The 16,315-nt window shown below is 34.3% G+C and overlaps 1 protein-coding gene across 4 annotated transcripts in view; it reads left to right on the forward strand.

Annotated features, from left to right (window-relative positions):
* The window catches only part of MYO9A (myosin IXA), a 283,835-nt gene that overhangs the window by 163,350 nt on the left and 104,170 nt on the right, over positions 1 to 16,315 (forward strand). For 2 of the 4 annotated variants that reach the window (XM_059371925.1, XM_059371927.1), the window contains exons 19-27: positions 1,452 to 1,574; positions 3,514 to 3,594; positions 3,938 to 4,048; positions 4,900 to 5,022; positions 6,641 to 6,790; positions 7,830 to 8,149; positions 8,759 to 10,363; positions 13,295 to 13,394; positions 13,902 to 14,114. In XM_059371925.1, the coding sequence (XP_059227908.1) occupies positions 1,452 to 1,574; positions 3,514 to 3,594; positions 3,938 to 4,048; positions 4,900 to 5,022; positions 6,641 to 6,790; positions 7,830 to 8,149; positions 8,759 to 10,363; positions 13,295 to 13,394; positions 13,902 to 14,114 (2,826 nt within the window). The remainder of the gene's footprint in view (positions 1 to 1,451; positions 1,575 to 3,513; positions 3,595 to 3,937; positions 4,049 to 4,899; positions 5,023 to 6,640; positions 6,791 to 7,829; positions 8,150 to 8,758; positions 10,364 to 13,294; positions 13,395 to 13,901; positions 14,115 to 16,315) is intronic. The other 2 variants (XM_059371928.1, XM_059371929.1) reach the window with 1 other exon arrangement.

Here is a 16,315-nt window from a genome sequence, read left to right on the forward strand (position 1 = left end):
TAATTGTGGGATGAGTTCTTAAAGGAATTTTTATAGTTCTTCTGTATTGATAATAAGTATTTGTCATTGTTGGAAAAATTTTATTTAGTTGCATTTGTTAAAATATGTATTATACTTGTTGCCACTTGAAGATTTATATTTTTAAGTGTTTATATTGTCAGAATTAATATTTTTTAGACTTAAATTTGTCATGTTTTTAACTCAGTTCTGTGCTTCTCATACAATAAAATTTTTAGTACTTTTTGAATAACCTTATATAGTTGTACATACGTACAGATACATTCTTTCCATGGCCAGACTCACTGCCATAAATATAGTATGATTTTAAAAATTGTGAATGGCTACAAAAGCTCTCAAATACTTCATTAATGCCCTATTTTATATTCTTTAGTTGCTTTATGTATAACTCCTATTTTATTATTGTAAGATTAGTAATTAGTATATCGGGATTATGGTTGATAGGGTTGATGTTTTGTTTTGTTTTTCTCTGTATATTTCTAGTTAATGTGTGTAGCCTTTGAATTGAATTGAATTTATTGTCTCTGTGAATCAGGATTCAGTTACAGATAATAATAGTAACTGTGGATATTTTTTTTTTTTAAGATTTTATTTATTTATTTGACAGAGAGAGAGAGATCACAAGTAGGCAGAGAGGCAGGCAGAGAGAAAGGGGGAAGCAGGCTTCTCGCCGAGCAGAGAGCCCGATGTAGGGCTCGATCCCAGGACACTGGGATCATGACCCGAGCCAAAGGCAGAGGCTTAACCCTCTGAGCCACCGAGGTGCCCCAACTATGGATATTTTTAAGTAGAAAAGGACTTAATTCAAAGAGGCACTTACAAAATCATTAGAAGTCTTGGAGTTTCTAAGTGTAGTGAGGAACTGACTCCTGCTGTAATCAGCTAGGAAAGTAGGAACCTGCCATTCTAGCTGCTGCTTTCAGGCACACACTACCTGTAGTATGATCCAGAAATCAGAAAGGAGCAGCTACAACTATTGGCTCCAGGGCTAAGGTGCATTTACCTAGAGTTTCAGTGACAACACAAATTCTCTGTACTCTGCCTCTCAACTCATAAAGGTAGTACCTGGACTTTGGGATCTCAAAAAAGCTAAAGTCCTTTGATGTGCCTGCTTGTCAGAAGAAACAGAAGCTCATAATCAAAGTCTCTGGTTCAGTTATATCTTCCTAGTTTCACATGTGGGATTTTAAATGATAAGCTTAAATTGCACCTGGAACCCAGATGTAAGAGAATTTGAGAAATGCAGTTTTCTTTTTAGTTGGAAAGCTTCTGCAGGAAAACAGGAGGAAGATGGATGGATGTTGAATATCCAATCTCTCATATTCACCATAGTCATTATACATAGGTGATAATGAAAACTGGATTATAACTTTGTTTTTCCTGTTCTTTGATTAATTTATGTGAGGAATATGATTTTTCTCGCTTCTTTTTAGCACTTGCTAGAGGTAAATTCTTTAAAGCACCTGACAAGACTGACGCTACAGGATCGCATCACCAAGTCTCTTCTTCATTTGCACAAGAAGAAAAAGCCTCCCAGTATCAGTGCCCAGTTTCAGGTTATTTTTTATTTTACCTTTTTATTTAAAAAAGGGCTTTCTTTAGAGGACTCTATTTCATTCAGAATGACATTGAAAAGTCAAGATCATCTGCAAGATACCTGAATGGAAGATGATACATATGACTTAAAAGCCATATTATAGTGGTCGTTTTGGAGAGAAGTAACAGGGGTGGAAAAGTCAGCTGTCTCTCTTTTTCATCCCTTTATGTGTGGGTGGTGGATATCCCAGAGAGTACTTCATTGTTTTCAGTGTGAGGAGACAGGCAGCAGAAAACTGATACTATAAATAAAACCTGCCTTTAAGCCCTACTGCCCAGATACAGTCACTGTTAACATAATGTGTATTTTTTTTTATATATACATTTTAAACTTCGTTCTCCCATTTATATTTAACTAAATGGGATTGCTGGTATTTTCTGGTTTTATTTTAGTTTTATATGCATAGAAATCCATTTCCTTTTATTGTGACGGGGCATTTGGCAATAAATGTGATCATAATAAATCAAATAACAATTATATAATTGTCAAGCTGAATTTTATTCTTTGAACATATATCTATGTCTTAAGTTTTCTATAATAATTATATATTAGCCTTATAATAAGAGGAAAAGATATCTAAAAAGGATTATTTTTTCAAAGATAGTTCGTTTATAGTAGCAGGAGGTTCTGGTAATATTTTGTTTATTGAGTTGGGCTTTGGATACAAGAATGTGTTCCTTTTGTGAAAATCTGTCAAACTGTATACTTGTGATTTAAGCATTTTATTTTATGTATTTTAAACTACAATAAACATTTCTGAGGAAAAAAAAGAGCACTTAAAAGTAAAAAAAAAAATTTATATTGCTATAATATATATGACAGTAATAATAGGAATCCCTATGCTTATAAGGCTTCTAAGTTTTACTTGAAGTCATAAAATACTAACTCTGAGTAGACTGTGACAAGTTAAGTTTCCATATTATAATCCGTAGAGCAGCCACTAAAAAATACTACAAAGAAATGTAACAGAGAAGCCAATAGATAAATGGAATACTAAAAAACAAAATATGTTATCTGACCATAATGTGGATTTAAACCAGAAATCAATAAAGGAAAGATAATAATCCCCAGATATTTGGAAAATAAAAGGCAGACATCTAAATAATACTTGAGTCAAAGAGATTTTTAAAATATTTTAAATGAAAGTGAAATATCAAAGTTTGTGCAGTGTAGCTAAAGCAGTGATCCAAGGTTCATTGATAACATTAAATGCTTTTAATGAAAGGAAAAAGATCTCAAATCAATAACATAAGCTTCTCTCTTAGGAAACTAGCAAAAGAAAAACATATAACTAATTCCAAAGCAAGCAGATGGAATGAAATGATAAAGACAAAAAACAGAAATCAGTGAAATTGAAAACAAAAATAATAGAGGAAAAATACAAAACCAAAAAGTTGGTTCTTTGATAAGATAAAAAAAAAAAAAAAAGCTATAAACCTCTAGCTAGATTAATCAGGAAAAAAAAGAGGTAAAGTACAAATTATCAGTATCAGGAATGAAAGAGGGGACATCACTAGCATGAACACTGAAAGTGGGGGACTAATAGCTAGTGGATACCCTACTAGAGATTTTCAAAGTTGTTTTAGGAACACATGAATTTGAGTAAATGGTTTCATGAAATGTGAAGAAAAGTGAAAAATTTATTCTAGACTTATATTATTCTGTAATATATCTGCAATTTATACTGTTGCCAAAATATCAGCTCTATGATTAAACTACCATCCTTCTCCTTAATTTAATCAGTATGGAAGTATACACAATTCTCTTGAGAAAGAAAGCTCTTTCTGTGTATACCATTGTTTCAGCATAGCTTGCCAACATTATTGTTTGTATTTGTAAATTATTTTCTGCCAGTTTGAAATGGGAGAAAATGCTTAATACGTTGCTCTGTATTGCAGGCCTCATTAAGCAAGCTGATGGAGACACTTGGTCAAGCAGAACCCTATTTTGTAAAATGCATTCGCTCTAATGCTGAAAAGGTAAAAATGTCCTGTAAGTCAGAGCTTCTAGCTCCACTTACTTCAAACCAGGTTTTACATTTTCTTAAGGAGAGTAAGTAGAGGGAAGAGCTATATATAATCTTTTAAATGAAAACAGTGTTCTGTATTTTCTGTAGGTGCCCTTCTAATTTTTGTACTTACCTGTCTTTTTGGTATGTATATGGGCTTGATTTAGTGTTTCCTAAAAATCTGAGAAGCAAATATGTTATGAAATTCCATCATAAAAAAGAATTCTATGAAAGTTAACCATAGTTATTAGAGAAACATTAATTTGGAGCTGTCTTTATATGAGTTAATCTTTTTTCCATTTGTTTTGTTTTAGCTGCCATTAAGATTCAATGATGCCTTGGTGCTTCGACAGCTTCGGTACACTGGAATGCTGGAGACAGTTCGAATTCGCCAATCCGGATACAGCTGCAAATATTCTTTCCAGGTTATGCTTTTATAGTGATATTTAAATTATATACACTTAAGTAAGTTATTCCTGTGTCTTGCTTATTTTTTATTTGGGACTCACTTGTTTATTTCTCCTATTTCTTCATTTGCATTCCATCTTTTGTATACAGAATTGAAGAGGGATAGAGAGTACTCACTTCCATTGAAGGGCAGCAATCATATTAAACTTGTGTTGTGATAAAATCCGGTTCCTGGCTAATCTCATTTTATCTGAATTTTGCCAGTACTAAGTTTACTCATAACATAGTAGTTCTTCCTACTGATTACTCCAGTAATTGAAATAGTTCAATCAGAACTGTCTAGTTCAAAAGATTCCATTTAGTTTTCTGCAAAGTTACCTCAGCAAAATTTTCTTTCATGGTAAGCTGCCAACAAGGCTTACAGTTATTCTCATTAACTGTTGTATATAGAAATTATGGTGAAGATTTTCAGCAGCTGAGCAGGTTCTTTGCTGTTTCTGGGAGGGAAAGCTTTGTTCTCAGTTATACTCTGACACCTTTGCATATTTTTCTGCTAAATATTTCAGTTATTAAATAACTTTTTCTTTGGTCATTAATTTAGCTTTCTCAAAAGGGACCATTAGTTTCTGCTTTTTTCTTCTTCAATTCCCCTTTCATAACAAAATATGTAGAATTCACTATCTTCTCTCCACCCCCCACCGCCATTTTACAAATTAACTGTAATTTTTTAAATTAAGAAGTAATTTCTTGGTTTTAGTCTGTTTAAAAGATGAGGAAAGGATCAATAAAAGGACAATTAGCTGCTTTAGGACCATGTATACATACAATTTTCTTGTGATTTTACAACATTTTTCTTTTCATTTTTCAGGATTTTGTGAGCCACTTCCATGTACTTCTTCCCCGAAATATTATTCCATCCAAATTTAACATTCAGGATTTCTTCAGGAAAATAAATCTTAATTCGGATAATTACCAAGTTGGAAAATCCATGGTAAATATAATATATACAGTCCTTATCAAATTTGGGTACATTTTTATATTAAAATAATAATGGCAATCTTTCCCCATGAGAATATTTATGAAAAAGTTAGTGTACCAGAATCATTATGGGAAATTGAAAATTGATTAGACCAAGATTTTTACTTAATATCGTTCGTATCAACCAAAGAGCTTCTGGCCAGTGCTCCAGTTCTGCCCATAGTTTTAACTGCCTAAAAACAATCTCCTCCCAGGTATTCTACTGAAATCTTCAACTCAACTTGCTCAGTGACCTTACCCAGATTTTCCCACTGTCCTTAATTTATCAACTGCCTTTTATCTCTGTCATCCTTCTTCTAGGTTATGAGATTTGTCCTAGCCTTCACTTTAATCCTTTTACAAAGTTCTTTTTCTTTTTTTCCTCACAAATGATTCTCAGAGTATCTCTCCCTTTTTCTTCATTCCTACTACTTGCATTTTAGTTTGTTCCTTAGCTCTCACTTATATTTCTTTTACAGTAAACAGATCCCTCATCCAATTTCAGTCTTTGTCATTCCATTTACTTCATTCTACCCATAGTATCAAAATCATAATCTTAATATACCTCCTTCTTTTATGTTGGCTTCCTGCTTAATACTAATCCCATGATAACCTCCCCATTAAATTCAAACATCTCTCTCTTCAAGAACCTCCATATCATGACTTCATACCATTTACTATCTCCTTTATGAAGACTGATTGTTCTGTTGACCCTGTCTGTGCTGCCCTGAACATGTACATTTGTTATTATTTCCAGCTCCTTGTTTTGCTCAGGTAGAAACCTCTGTCTTTTGCCCTTACAGTTTATGGGTTTTTTTTGTGTGTGTGTATCTAATATCTATCTCTTCTTTTTTTAAAATAGTTTAAAATTTTTGACAGACATGGAAGGTGATGGGTATGTTAATTAGTTTGTGATAATTACAGTGGATACATATATCAAAATAACCCACTGTATACCTTAATATTCAGTTAATATACCTTATATAATATACTTTATATACAGTTATTTCTGTCCAACTGCTTTTAAGGGTAAAGTGCAAATCGTATTTCCAGAGGGTCTATATCTAAGTTATATTTGCTTTATCCTATACCCCAAAGATTTATTAATAGAAGGAAAGAGTAAATAAACTGGTTAATAGCCTTGGGTAGCAAGAAACTTTTGATGCATACTGGGTTTCAAAAAGACTATTGTTACTGGTTTATTCATATTATCATCAAACTTCAAGATCTGTGTTTCTCAACTTTTCTCCCCCACCCTAACTAATATCCTTGAAAACAGGAAAAATGACGTTTTCAGTGGTACCTTGTCTCATGAGGGCAGTGAATTTCCCAAGGGAATAATATATCCCAATCTCTAAGACTGGGAATTTTATAATCATGTCCATTTTTCCATTTTCTCTTCTATATTTTAATGTCTCTATTTTAATTTGAGAATGACTTCTTTAAATGAATAGAAATGTTTGTTAGTACTGCTTTTCATGTCTACTATTGTATTCTTCTCTAAAGAAGCTTACCACAGAAAGGTTGATTCATGGCAATAAATTTCTCCTTTCTTCTTAAGCTGTATTCCTCATCTGTCTTCTTTTTGGTAGGTGTTCCTAAAGGAGCAGGAACGACAGCACCTACAAGATCTGCTTCACCAAGAGGTGCTCCGCAGGATCATATTGTTGCAGCGATGGTTCAGGGTTCTGCTGTGTAGGCAGCATTTTCTCCATCTGAGACAGGCATCCATCATTATCCAGGTTGGAAGCAAAGGATTCCTCCCATGAGATTTGCTAGTTAATGTGGCCTTTATTTTAGTAATCAGAATTTTACTGTGAAACATTTGAATAAGAATATAAACTTCTTCAGAGATGAGAATGTGTCCTATTCATCTTTTTTAAACATTCATGTTTATTTATGTATTTGAGAGAGAGAAAGAGAGAATGCACAGGGAGAGGGGCAGAGGGAGAGCGGAGAAAGAGAATCTCAAGCAGACTCCCTGCTGAGTGCAGAGCCTGACACAGTGCTTGATCTCATGACCATGAAATCATGACCTGAGCTGAAACCAGGAGTCTGATGCTTAACCTACAGAGCCACCCAGGCACCACTCCTGTTCATTTTTGAAATGTTCATTTCACCCAACAGATTACGTATTACAATAATAGGTATATAATAATAGACTATTGATAAATACTGATAAAGTTGAGTTTAAATTAAATTAAATTTATAGCTACAATATCTTACAAAGTATGGTTGGGGCAAAGGAGTTATATGCCTTAATTTTTGATGACATAGTTATTTTTGTTTGGTAGTTTCCTGAGAATATTTGAGAGTTATAATACATTGTTGTTGCTCTGTACTCATCTTGGATGATAGGTATCTTATTTCGTATTTTTCTGCCTTATTTTCCCTCTCATTGATTTGTATAACTGTTCTCCTCCATAGACCTTTTTTGTTTATGTAAGAAAATCTTTAGAATCTTAATTTTTGAAACATGTGCATGTTGACCTTAAATCCATTAATATTGGCAAACTGTAGCATGAGAAGATAATGTAATTTGTTAAAGCATCAAAAAAATTTAAATTATTTTAAGTTCTGTAATTAACTTCATTGAAGTTGTATTTTCTAGAAGAGTTGTTTTAGTCAGGCATATCTCAAAAAGGAAAACTTTTTTTCCCCCCATTTTAATCATGTGCAATTTAACTCTAGCCACTTAACCTTTAATTGTGACATAATTTTTTTTTTTCTGTGAAAATATGGCATAAGATAAGACAGCAGTTTTTATTGTTTTCCCCACAGCGATTCTGGAGGAATTACCTAAATCAGAAGCAAGTCAGAAGTGTAGCTGTGCAGAAGGATGTTTTAGTTATGGCTAGTGCAGCCACTCTGCTCCAGGCCTCCTGGCGTGCTCACTTAGAGAGGCAGAGGTATTTGGAGCTCCGGACTGCAACTATCATCATCCAGCAGAGATGGAAGGAATATTACAGACGGAGACATATGGCTGCTCTCTGCATTCAGGCAAGATGGAAAGGCTACAGGGAAAGTAAGAGGTATCAAGAACAAAGAAACAAAATCATCCTTTTGCAATCAATTTGTAGAGGATTCAGAGCAAGACAAAGGTAATCTTTGTTGCCATGATAGTTACTCCTTCTTTCTTTTCAAATATTTTTTGCTTCTGCTCCAACACTTGTCTAACTTGTATTAGAATTGGTTATGTATAATTTTGTCTTCTCCAGTAGGCTATTATACTCCTAGCAGTTTTAACCCACATTGTGTGGTCTATAATAGAAGCCAAGTAGATGTTTATTGAATTAAATTGGATTGAAAACCTACATGATCTATGGTTATAACTGCTAAGAGTTAACTTTTACATTCAGTTGAATCTTTAAAAATTGGCAATATTCAGTTGTTTTTACCTTTAGAAACTTTAATTTCATTTTAAGGTTTATCTTAAAGATATTTTTTAAATAGCTTTACTTCTGAGTTAATTTATGTTTTGACTAGAATATCCTAGTAGAAATAATGCACTTAATAATTTAACTAATTAATTAATAATCTTAAAATATCATCTCACTCATAGGAATGGAATTATGAAATGTGCATCCAAGTTAGCTTAAGAAGAAAAATCTGGAACTTTCCATATATTTCTTAAATTCTCAGTAAAATGTATTTTCTCCAATAGTAAGTAGAAGATAACCTCTAACCCATTTTTCCCTGTTTTTCTATAGGTTTAAAGTTTTAAAAGAACAAAGACTGAAAGAAACAAAACTAGAACTTGGATTGGCAAATACTGAGCCATCTGGAGCTCTGGAAATCCAGGGTTCAGACCCTTCAGAATGGGAGGATTGTTCCTTTGATAACAGAGTTAAAGCTATAAAGGAATGTAAGTCTGTGATAGAGAGTAATCGAATTAGCCAAGAAAGTTCAACAGACTGCTTGAAAGAGTCCCCAAACAAGCGACAGGAGAGAGCCAGAAGCCACAGTGGTGCAGACTTGCAGGAAGAAGTGATTGTCAGAGAGAGACCTAAGTCCTTGGAGGATCTCCACCAAAAAAAAGTAGGTCGGGCCAAAAGAGAAAGTCGGAGAATGAGAGAACTTGAGCAGGCTATATTTAGTTTAGAATTGTTGAAAGTTCGTTCTCTTGGTGGCGTGTCTCCTTCTGAGGAACGTAGGTGGTCTACAGAACTGATGCCGGAAGCCCTTCAGTCTCTACAGGGTACACCTGACAGTGAAAGCTCTCAAGAAAGCTTGGAACTTCTGAGTTGTGAGGAAAGCCAGAAGAGCAAACTGGAATCCATAACTTTAGATGAAGGAGACTTGCAGCTTCAGTCACCTAAAATATCCAGCAGTCCAAAATTTGATTCACAGAACAATGCCATCAGTGCCTCAGGTGAGACTAACTATACTTTGATTGAAAAGGGGGCATCCTCTGACTCAGTCTATTTGAAGAATGGGACTATGAAGGAAAAACTGGTTTGCAGTTCTGAATCTATTACCTGTAAGCCACAGCTGAGAGACCCCTTTATTTCAAATAGTTTGCCTACGTTTTTTTATATTCCTCAACAAGACCCACTGAAAACAAGTTCCCAACTAGATACAAGTATCCAGAGAAACAAGCTATTAGAAAGTGAAGAAACACTTTCAGCTCTCACTTCGGATATCAACAGGGAAGCCAGAAAGTACCACTTTCCAGGAGAAAATCAAGTTGTTACATCTTTGAATACTGATTCTTCTAATACTGTGCTGAAGAAGTTAGAAAAGCTAAACATTGAGAAGGAAGAAAGGCAAAAGCAGTTGCAGCAGCAGAATGAAAGAGAGATGATGCAACAGATTCGTCAGCAGACAGGTATTTTAGAGAAGGAGCGTAAAGCCTTCAAGACAGTTGAAAAGCCAAGAACTGGGGAGTCCTTCCTGGCACCATCTTTCCATCCATCAGAGCAAAGAGCAGAGAGGCCATCTTCCCTCCTTATTCTGAATACCCCAAATAAGGAAGAGCCCAATGTAGTAGGGCCTCCATCAGTATCAGTAAAAGATGCAGCTCTTCTTCCAAAAGACAGCCTTCCTGCTCACCCACCCCAGAAGGACCGACCTGTCACCTTGTTCTTTGAAAGGAAAGGAGGCCCATGCCAGTCTGCTACTACCAAGGAATTATCCAAGACAGACAGAATGTGCACCCATCTGAAGGTAGCCAGTAAAATTTCTAATAATCGTATTTCAAAAAGAGAACACCACAGACCTACTCAGTCTTATAGCCACAAATCTGATGACTCCTCCAGAGATGGAAATACTAGGGTTATTTTCTTCACACCAAAGGACAATATGAGTATTTCCCTGTAAGTGAAATGCTTATTTATTTTATGTATATAAATGGCAAACTTTTTGGAGAATTTTATTAAGGTTCCTTAATCTACTTCAACTATTTGTATGGGTGCTACTGAAATTAGCCATTTTCTCTGTGTTAAAAAAAAAAAAAAAATTCCCTAATCGTTGACTCTAGCAGCTACCTGAAATTGAATATAATTATACCATAGAAATCTTTGACTAATAAGCACAGATAGAGTTTTTTGGTTCCTCCTCTTTAAGTGAGAAAGCATTTGTGAAGGGCAGTACAGTGCCTACAAACATAGTAGGCATTCAGCAAATGCTGGTTGCTCTAGATCTCTGCGGGGTGGCAAGTCCAATCTTACTAGTGTCAGGCTTTAAAGTTAATGTATTTTGTCCCGGCATTTAGCCTATTTATGGTCTCAATTAAGTATTTCATTCTATTTTTATGTGGTAAAGAAACACAAAAAATATAATTTACCATCTTAACTGTTCTTAATTGTATAAGACAATAGTGTTAACTATATGCATATTGTTGTGCAGTGGATCTCTAGAACTTTTTCATATTGCAAAAGAAACTCTTATTACCCATCAAACAGTTATACTCCTTTCTCCTTACTTGAAGCTCCTAGCAACTGCCATTCTACTTTCTAAGAGTTTAACTACTTAAACAGATGGCTTATGTAAGTGGAAGTTCTTTATACTTCTAAGTTTTAACTAGTGGTCACCATGAGAAAAGCACTTTTTAGGTGGAACATAAAAGCAAAGATGATAAAATTTAAGAAATTTGTGTTAAGTCTTTGTATACAGTGGATTCTCTCAGTTCTTATGGGAAAATGTCAATGTTTAAGTAAAAGGAGGGTATATATCTTAGGGATAAAAAATTAAATTTCACATTTACTGTGGAAAATAACCTTTTCTCTCTTATAGTTTGAGCTTTTAATCTTTCAGTCTTTAAAATTATGTACAGAGTTTATAGACCCTTTGTAAATACAAGCAAGAGATCATTGGTATTTTCCATTAGGGATTTTTATATGGTATTATGAGATGCAGTTGGGTTAAATGACAGCTTGAGGTCCTATGCTTGCCCATAAATCTAGAGATTGCCCCAGAGTTCAAAGACCTTATGTAGCATATATAAGCCCATCAGTTAAGTTGTTAAAAATATTATTTTCTATGATTCTGATGAAGTTTAATGATGGGAGGTGTGTGTTTGTATTGTATGTGTATGTGTAGCTGTTGGATCCATGAATGTGTTCTATAGAAGGCGTACTTACAGATTTCAAAAACATTAATATTTTTGTGAATTCTTGCAAACGTCTTTTATCATTTTCCAAGATAAACAGTCTTAGGGCTACCTGATCTAGTTTGCTTTTACCCCATTAAGATCTACTTATCTTCAAAATGATTATATATTGTTTATGTCAAAGCTTATGTAACACTCATACTTAAAATCTTCTCGATGCATTTTATAGAATCGTAAATGTTGGTGTTTCTCAGTTATTTTTTCCAGTTCGCACGTATTATAGATAAGATCACTGAAGCCTGCAGAGATGAAATGACTTGTTCAAGGTGGCATATGAGAAATCGCAGGGAATAGAACTTGAGTTTCATAATTAGGAAGTAATGTTAGTGTTCTTTCTGTGCCACAATAAGTGTATAGTGGTCTTCATCTGTTTAATGAAGGAGAACAAAAGAGAAATCATGGAGAAATCTAAAGAAAATGCTGTGAGTTTAAAATTTGGCTAGGGTTGTCAGGTACCATCAAAGGTCCTATTATTTCCTTCTCTTTAGAACAAAGCAGATAGGCTCAGCTGGGTAAGAGATTTTAACAAAAGGGAATCTTTTAGGATAGCCTGGGATTGCTAGGCTTAATCATACCTTGGTCAAAAAGGGAGATCTCTGAGAAGCCTTTAGCTAGCAAAGACTGCCATCTGTTTAGGTTTGTTTTAGGAGTCATTGCATAGAGCAAAGGACAAGATAACCTCTTAAAACCGCTAGGTCTTCATTTGTAAAAATTAAGTGGAAGATTTTGAATGACAGAGCCATTAGTCTGCTAACTTGTATAATAAGTTAGTGTCTACTTTAAACCCAGCAGTACGCTAAAAGATAAGATATGATTCTTAGTGAGCTTATAGTTCTGCTAAGGAGAGATGAGCAATATGTTATTGATAAATTTTAAAACTCATGCTACTGAGTTAATATAGGTAATTGGGACCATGAAAGTTTTGGGTTCAATTCACGTTTTCATCAGATATCCATTTCTACATAGAATTTAATGATAAAATAGTCACATTGTGTGGTTATTCAAGCAAAATTAAGTTTCCACTAGGTAATATCGCTGTATGGCATACCTCCTTTAACTTGATAACAATTTGTTATCCTGCTAGTTTTGATTTTGTTCTGTATAACAAAGTTTTAAAACTAATACAGTAATAACTAATGAAAGCTGAAGAGGGGTGTCAGAAGATTTGCTAGCCAATAGGAACCATCTCAGTATAAAACAAAGTAATGGGACCTATATCACTTATAGCTACTTATCAGGTATTTTATAATGATTAGAATAAAAGGTCCCTTCTAAGACTATAAGGTTTGGGGATGTGATGTTTTCCCTATCATCAAATCCATTTGTTTTCCTGAGCTAATTCTGCTGCTACTAGTCTTAAACATAGGCCATAGTGGAATATACCCAGTGATTACAGGGACAGGCCTCTAGTAATCCAGTCACATATGTCAGTTCTTGATAATACTACTAATTAGGGAAGCAGAAAAAAATGGATATATTGTTTTGGAAATTGAATAAAGTCTGGAAGTATTTAATGTAATTTGCTAGAATTCTTTGATTTGTCTTGTTAGGCTATATTTCATGCTGTACTTTAAGACTGCTGCCATGGGATGTCTGCTAAGAATTGAATTATAATCCTGTTATTTATTATCCTTAGTGTCAGCAAGGAAGCCTTAAACAGTGGAAATCTTCAACTCCGTAAACAAGATGAACCAAATTGGAAACCTGTGAAGTTAACTGGGCCGGGCAAAGGAGAGGTAAGTATTTAATTTTATCTATCTTTTATGCAAAATATGCAAATTATGTTTTGGGAATCATTATTCTAGGTAAAAGACCTCATGTATGCAGTTATTCCCAAGTGTTATTCGAAAGAAGCCATGAGTTAAGTCTGTTACAAACTTAAGGAGGTGTACTTCAGGGAAGGAATGTTGACTAAAATCCCAGATTATGTTTACAAAAAAGATTTTGCTTACTAAAGGCAATTTATGCAAGTGGCTTTGGTGATATATCATGGCGGTGAAAGATGATTTCCTTGGCTATAGAGAACAGTGTAGATTTGGCTTCCATTTTTGTCCTTTGTCCAGAGTAATGTATATAGATTGCTTTTGATTATCTCTGTCACTTCTTGTAGAAAGGACACTGCAAGCGGGGTGGAGGGATGTTTCAAGAAATTCATGACCTCTCTGTCTTTCATTGGCATCATCTCCCAAAAAAACCAAAACAGAACATTGTTATGTTATTTGTTTTATCATTTGGTCAAGCAGGTTGCCAGACCGGCCCATAAAAAGAAAGCTCGAATGGCGCGGACGCGCTCCGATTTCTTGACTAGAGGTACTTTTGCCGATGGGGAGGGGGATACAGAGGAAGATGATTACGATGACATTATTGAGCCCCTTCTCTCCCTTGACCAAGCTTCTCACTCTGAGCTAGGGCCTGCACCCAGCCTGGGTCAGGCCTCTCACAGTGACTCCGAAATGGTAATTTTACAGCAATATAAGAAAAATAGGCACCAAACAAATCTGATGGGAATAGTGAATAGCCTTTGCTAATCTAAAGCTAACCTTCACAGCTTCTTCCTCGTATAGTGGTTTGTACATGGGAAACCTCAGTGAACACAGCAACAAAGCTAAACTTTAATTTATTAGGACTCAGATAAAGGACACTTTAACAGTGTATGTCAAATCATAAATTAGGGAAAATTAAGGTTATTTAATTTAGCACTAAGGTAGAGATTTTCTATTCTATCTTAAAAGGTCTAGAGTTAGGGGCCTTCACACTTTTTTTCTGTAAAGGACCAGATAGTAAATGTTTTAGATTTTGTGGATCCTTTAGTTTCTGTTGCAACTATTTAACTTGCCACTGTAGAGTGAAAACAGCCATAGACATAAGAAAACAAACGGGCAAGGCTTTGTTCCAGTAAAACTACTTACAAAAACAGGCAGCAGACTGTACTTGATATTTTGGCCATAGTTTGCTAATTGATCCTTTGTCTAGTGAATAGGCTACATGTTTAATAGTCTAGTTGCTTTTAACTGAAATGGAAATACCTTTTCCTTTTTTTGTTTTTTTTGTTTTTGCCTTTAAACTTGCTTTGTCTCCCCCATTTTTAGTACTAGAAAATAAACATGATTTTCTAAAAAATTTAATGAGCCATGCCAAAAATGTTTTCCTGAACCAACCTACCCAGGTAGAAGGCTGTATGTATTATGAATTTGTATTGATCAAAAATTACAACATTGGAGTTATATTTGAATAAAGCTGCACTTAGTCTTAATATTTGACTCAGAATATAACTTTATGATCATTTTTCAACCAAAATTAGGAATATATAGTTTGACAAGTGTGAATGTATTTATGGATATAAAATGTTTGATTTTTGGAATTGTCGTGGAAAATACACAATATAGGGACTCCGTATGTCTAATTTATACTACATATACAAACATTATCATTGATCAAGTGGAGTGATATATGCATTTTATTTCCATTCATATCCTGAAGTTGGATTTCTAATGTTCTTCTTTAGTATCTGTTCATTATGGTAGGAAAGTTCTCGGTTTGTCTTCTTTTGTCATTAAGTATTTTATCTTTGAACTATTTTAAACTGTTTGTTAAACAATTTAAATAGGACCAAAGAATTAAATTTTCTGCTAATTTCTAGAATATCCTTATTGTCTTTATCTTCTGTTAGAAATACTGTTTTTAAATGATAATATTGATATTCTAAGAAAAAGAAAAAATAAAAAAAATATATGACAAGTTCTCTAATTAGATAAATGAGTCATTACTTTGAGCTAAACTGTAGGACTGTAAAGATTGGAAATAATTTGTATATCCATTAAGATATGTAATTAGAGCCAAAGCCCTCTTTTCAGTGTAGGTTAAAATAACTCCATTTTGGAAGTGCCCTGTTTTTGAGTTATAAATAATGAAACATACTTTACCATAGGATTAGTAGTTAAAGATGAAATTATATTATGGAACAACTAATTTAATGAAAAGTATTGCTTTTTTAAGTGTAGATGGGGAGCATACTTAAATTATTCTCTAAAGTATACATAGATTTTTCATTCGTGGAAGAACTTAACATTTGTAATTGCTGTTTTGTTCCTGAGAGTTTTCTTTGTTACAAACCTTAGTCCTTTTGGTGGTAGAATTCTTCCTCACTGTGAAAACTCTTAATGAGATGAACCAGAAGTTGGGCTTTCTGCTTGGAGCATTCACCCCTTTAAGGGTTCTAGCTGGTAGCCTCTGCCTGTGATTCTGTTCACCTGCTTGACGGTCACTGCATGCCTGTAGTTGTAGAGCACTCTGCCTCCCTGCACAGTGAATATAGTCTCTTCTCCAGCTCTCTTGCTGTCCTTCTGTTTCGTCACTAGCTATTTTAGGAACAGGTGGTGGTGTTTGTTTCTGGTGGACACTTGCATGAAGAAGCTTTGCTTTCTAGAATATGCTGATAGATACTTATTGGGGATGGGGGTGGAAAGGGTAGGAACAGTTTAAAGTGTTTCTCTTTGTTTATCTTAAAAATTTGCCGTGTTCTAATGTTCTCTGATATTGTAAAGATAAAGACTAATTGATTGTAAATGGGATTTACTGAATTGTCATAAAATCCAAATATCTCTAGAATTTTAAATACACTTGATTTTCTAGGCACATGGATTTTTAAAAACTTGGT

This window comes from Mustela nigripes, chromosome 13, assembly GCF_022355385.1.
Source record: "Mustela nigripes isolate SB6536 chromosome 13, MUSNIG.SB6536, whole genome shotgun sequence".
Lineage (NCBI taxonomy): Eukaryota > Metazoa > Chordata > Mammalia > Carnivora > Mustelidae > Mustela > Mustela nigripes.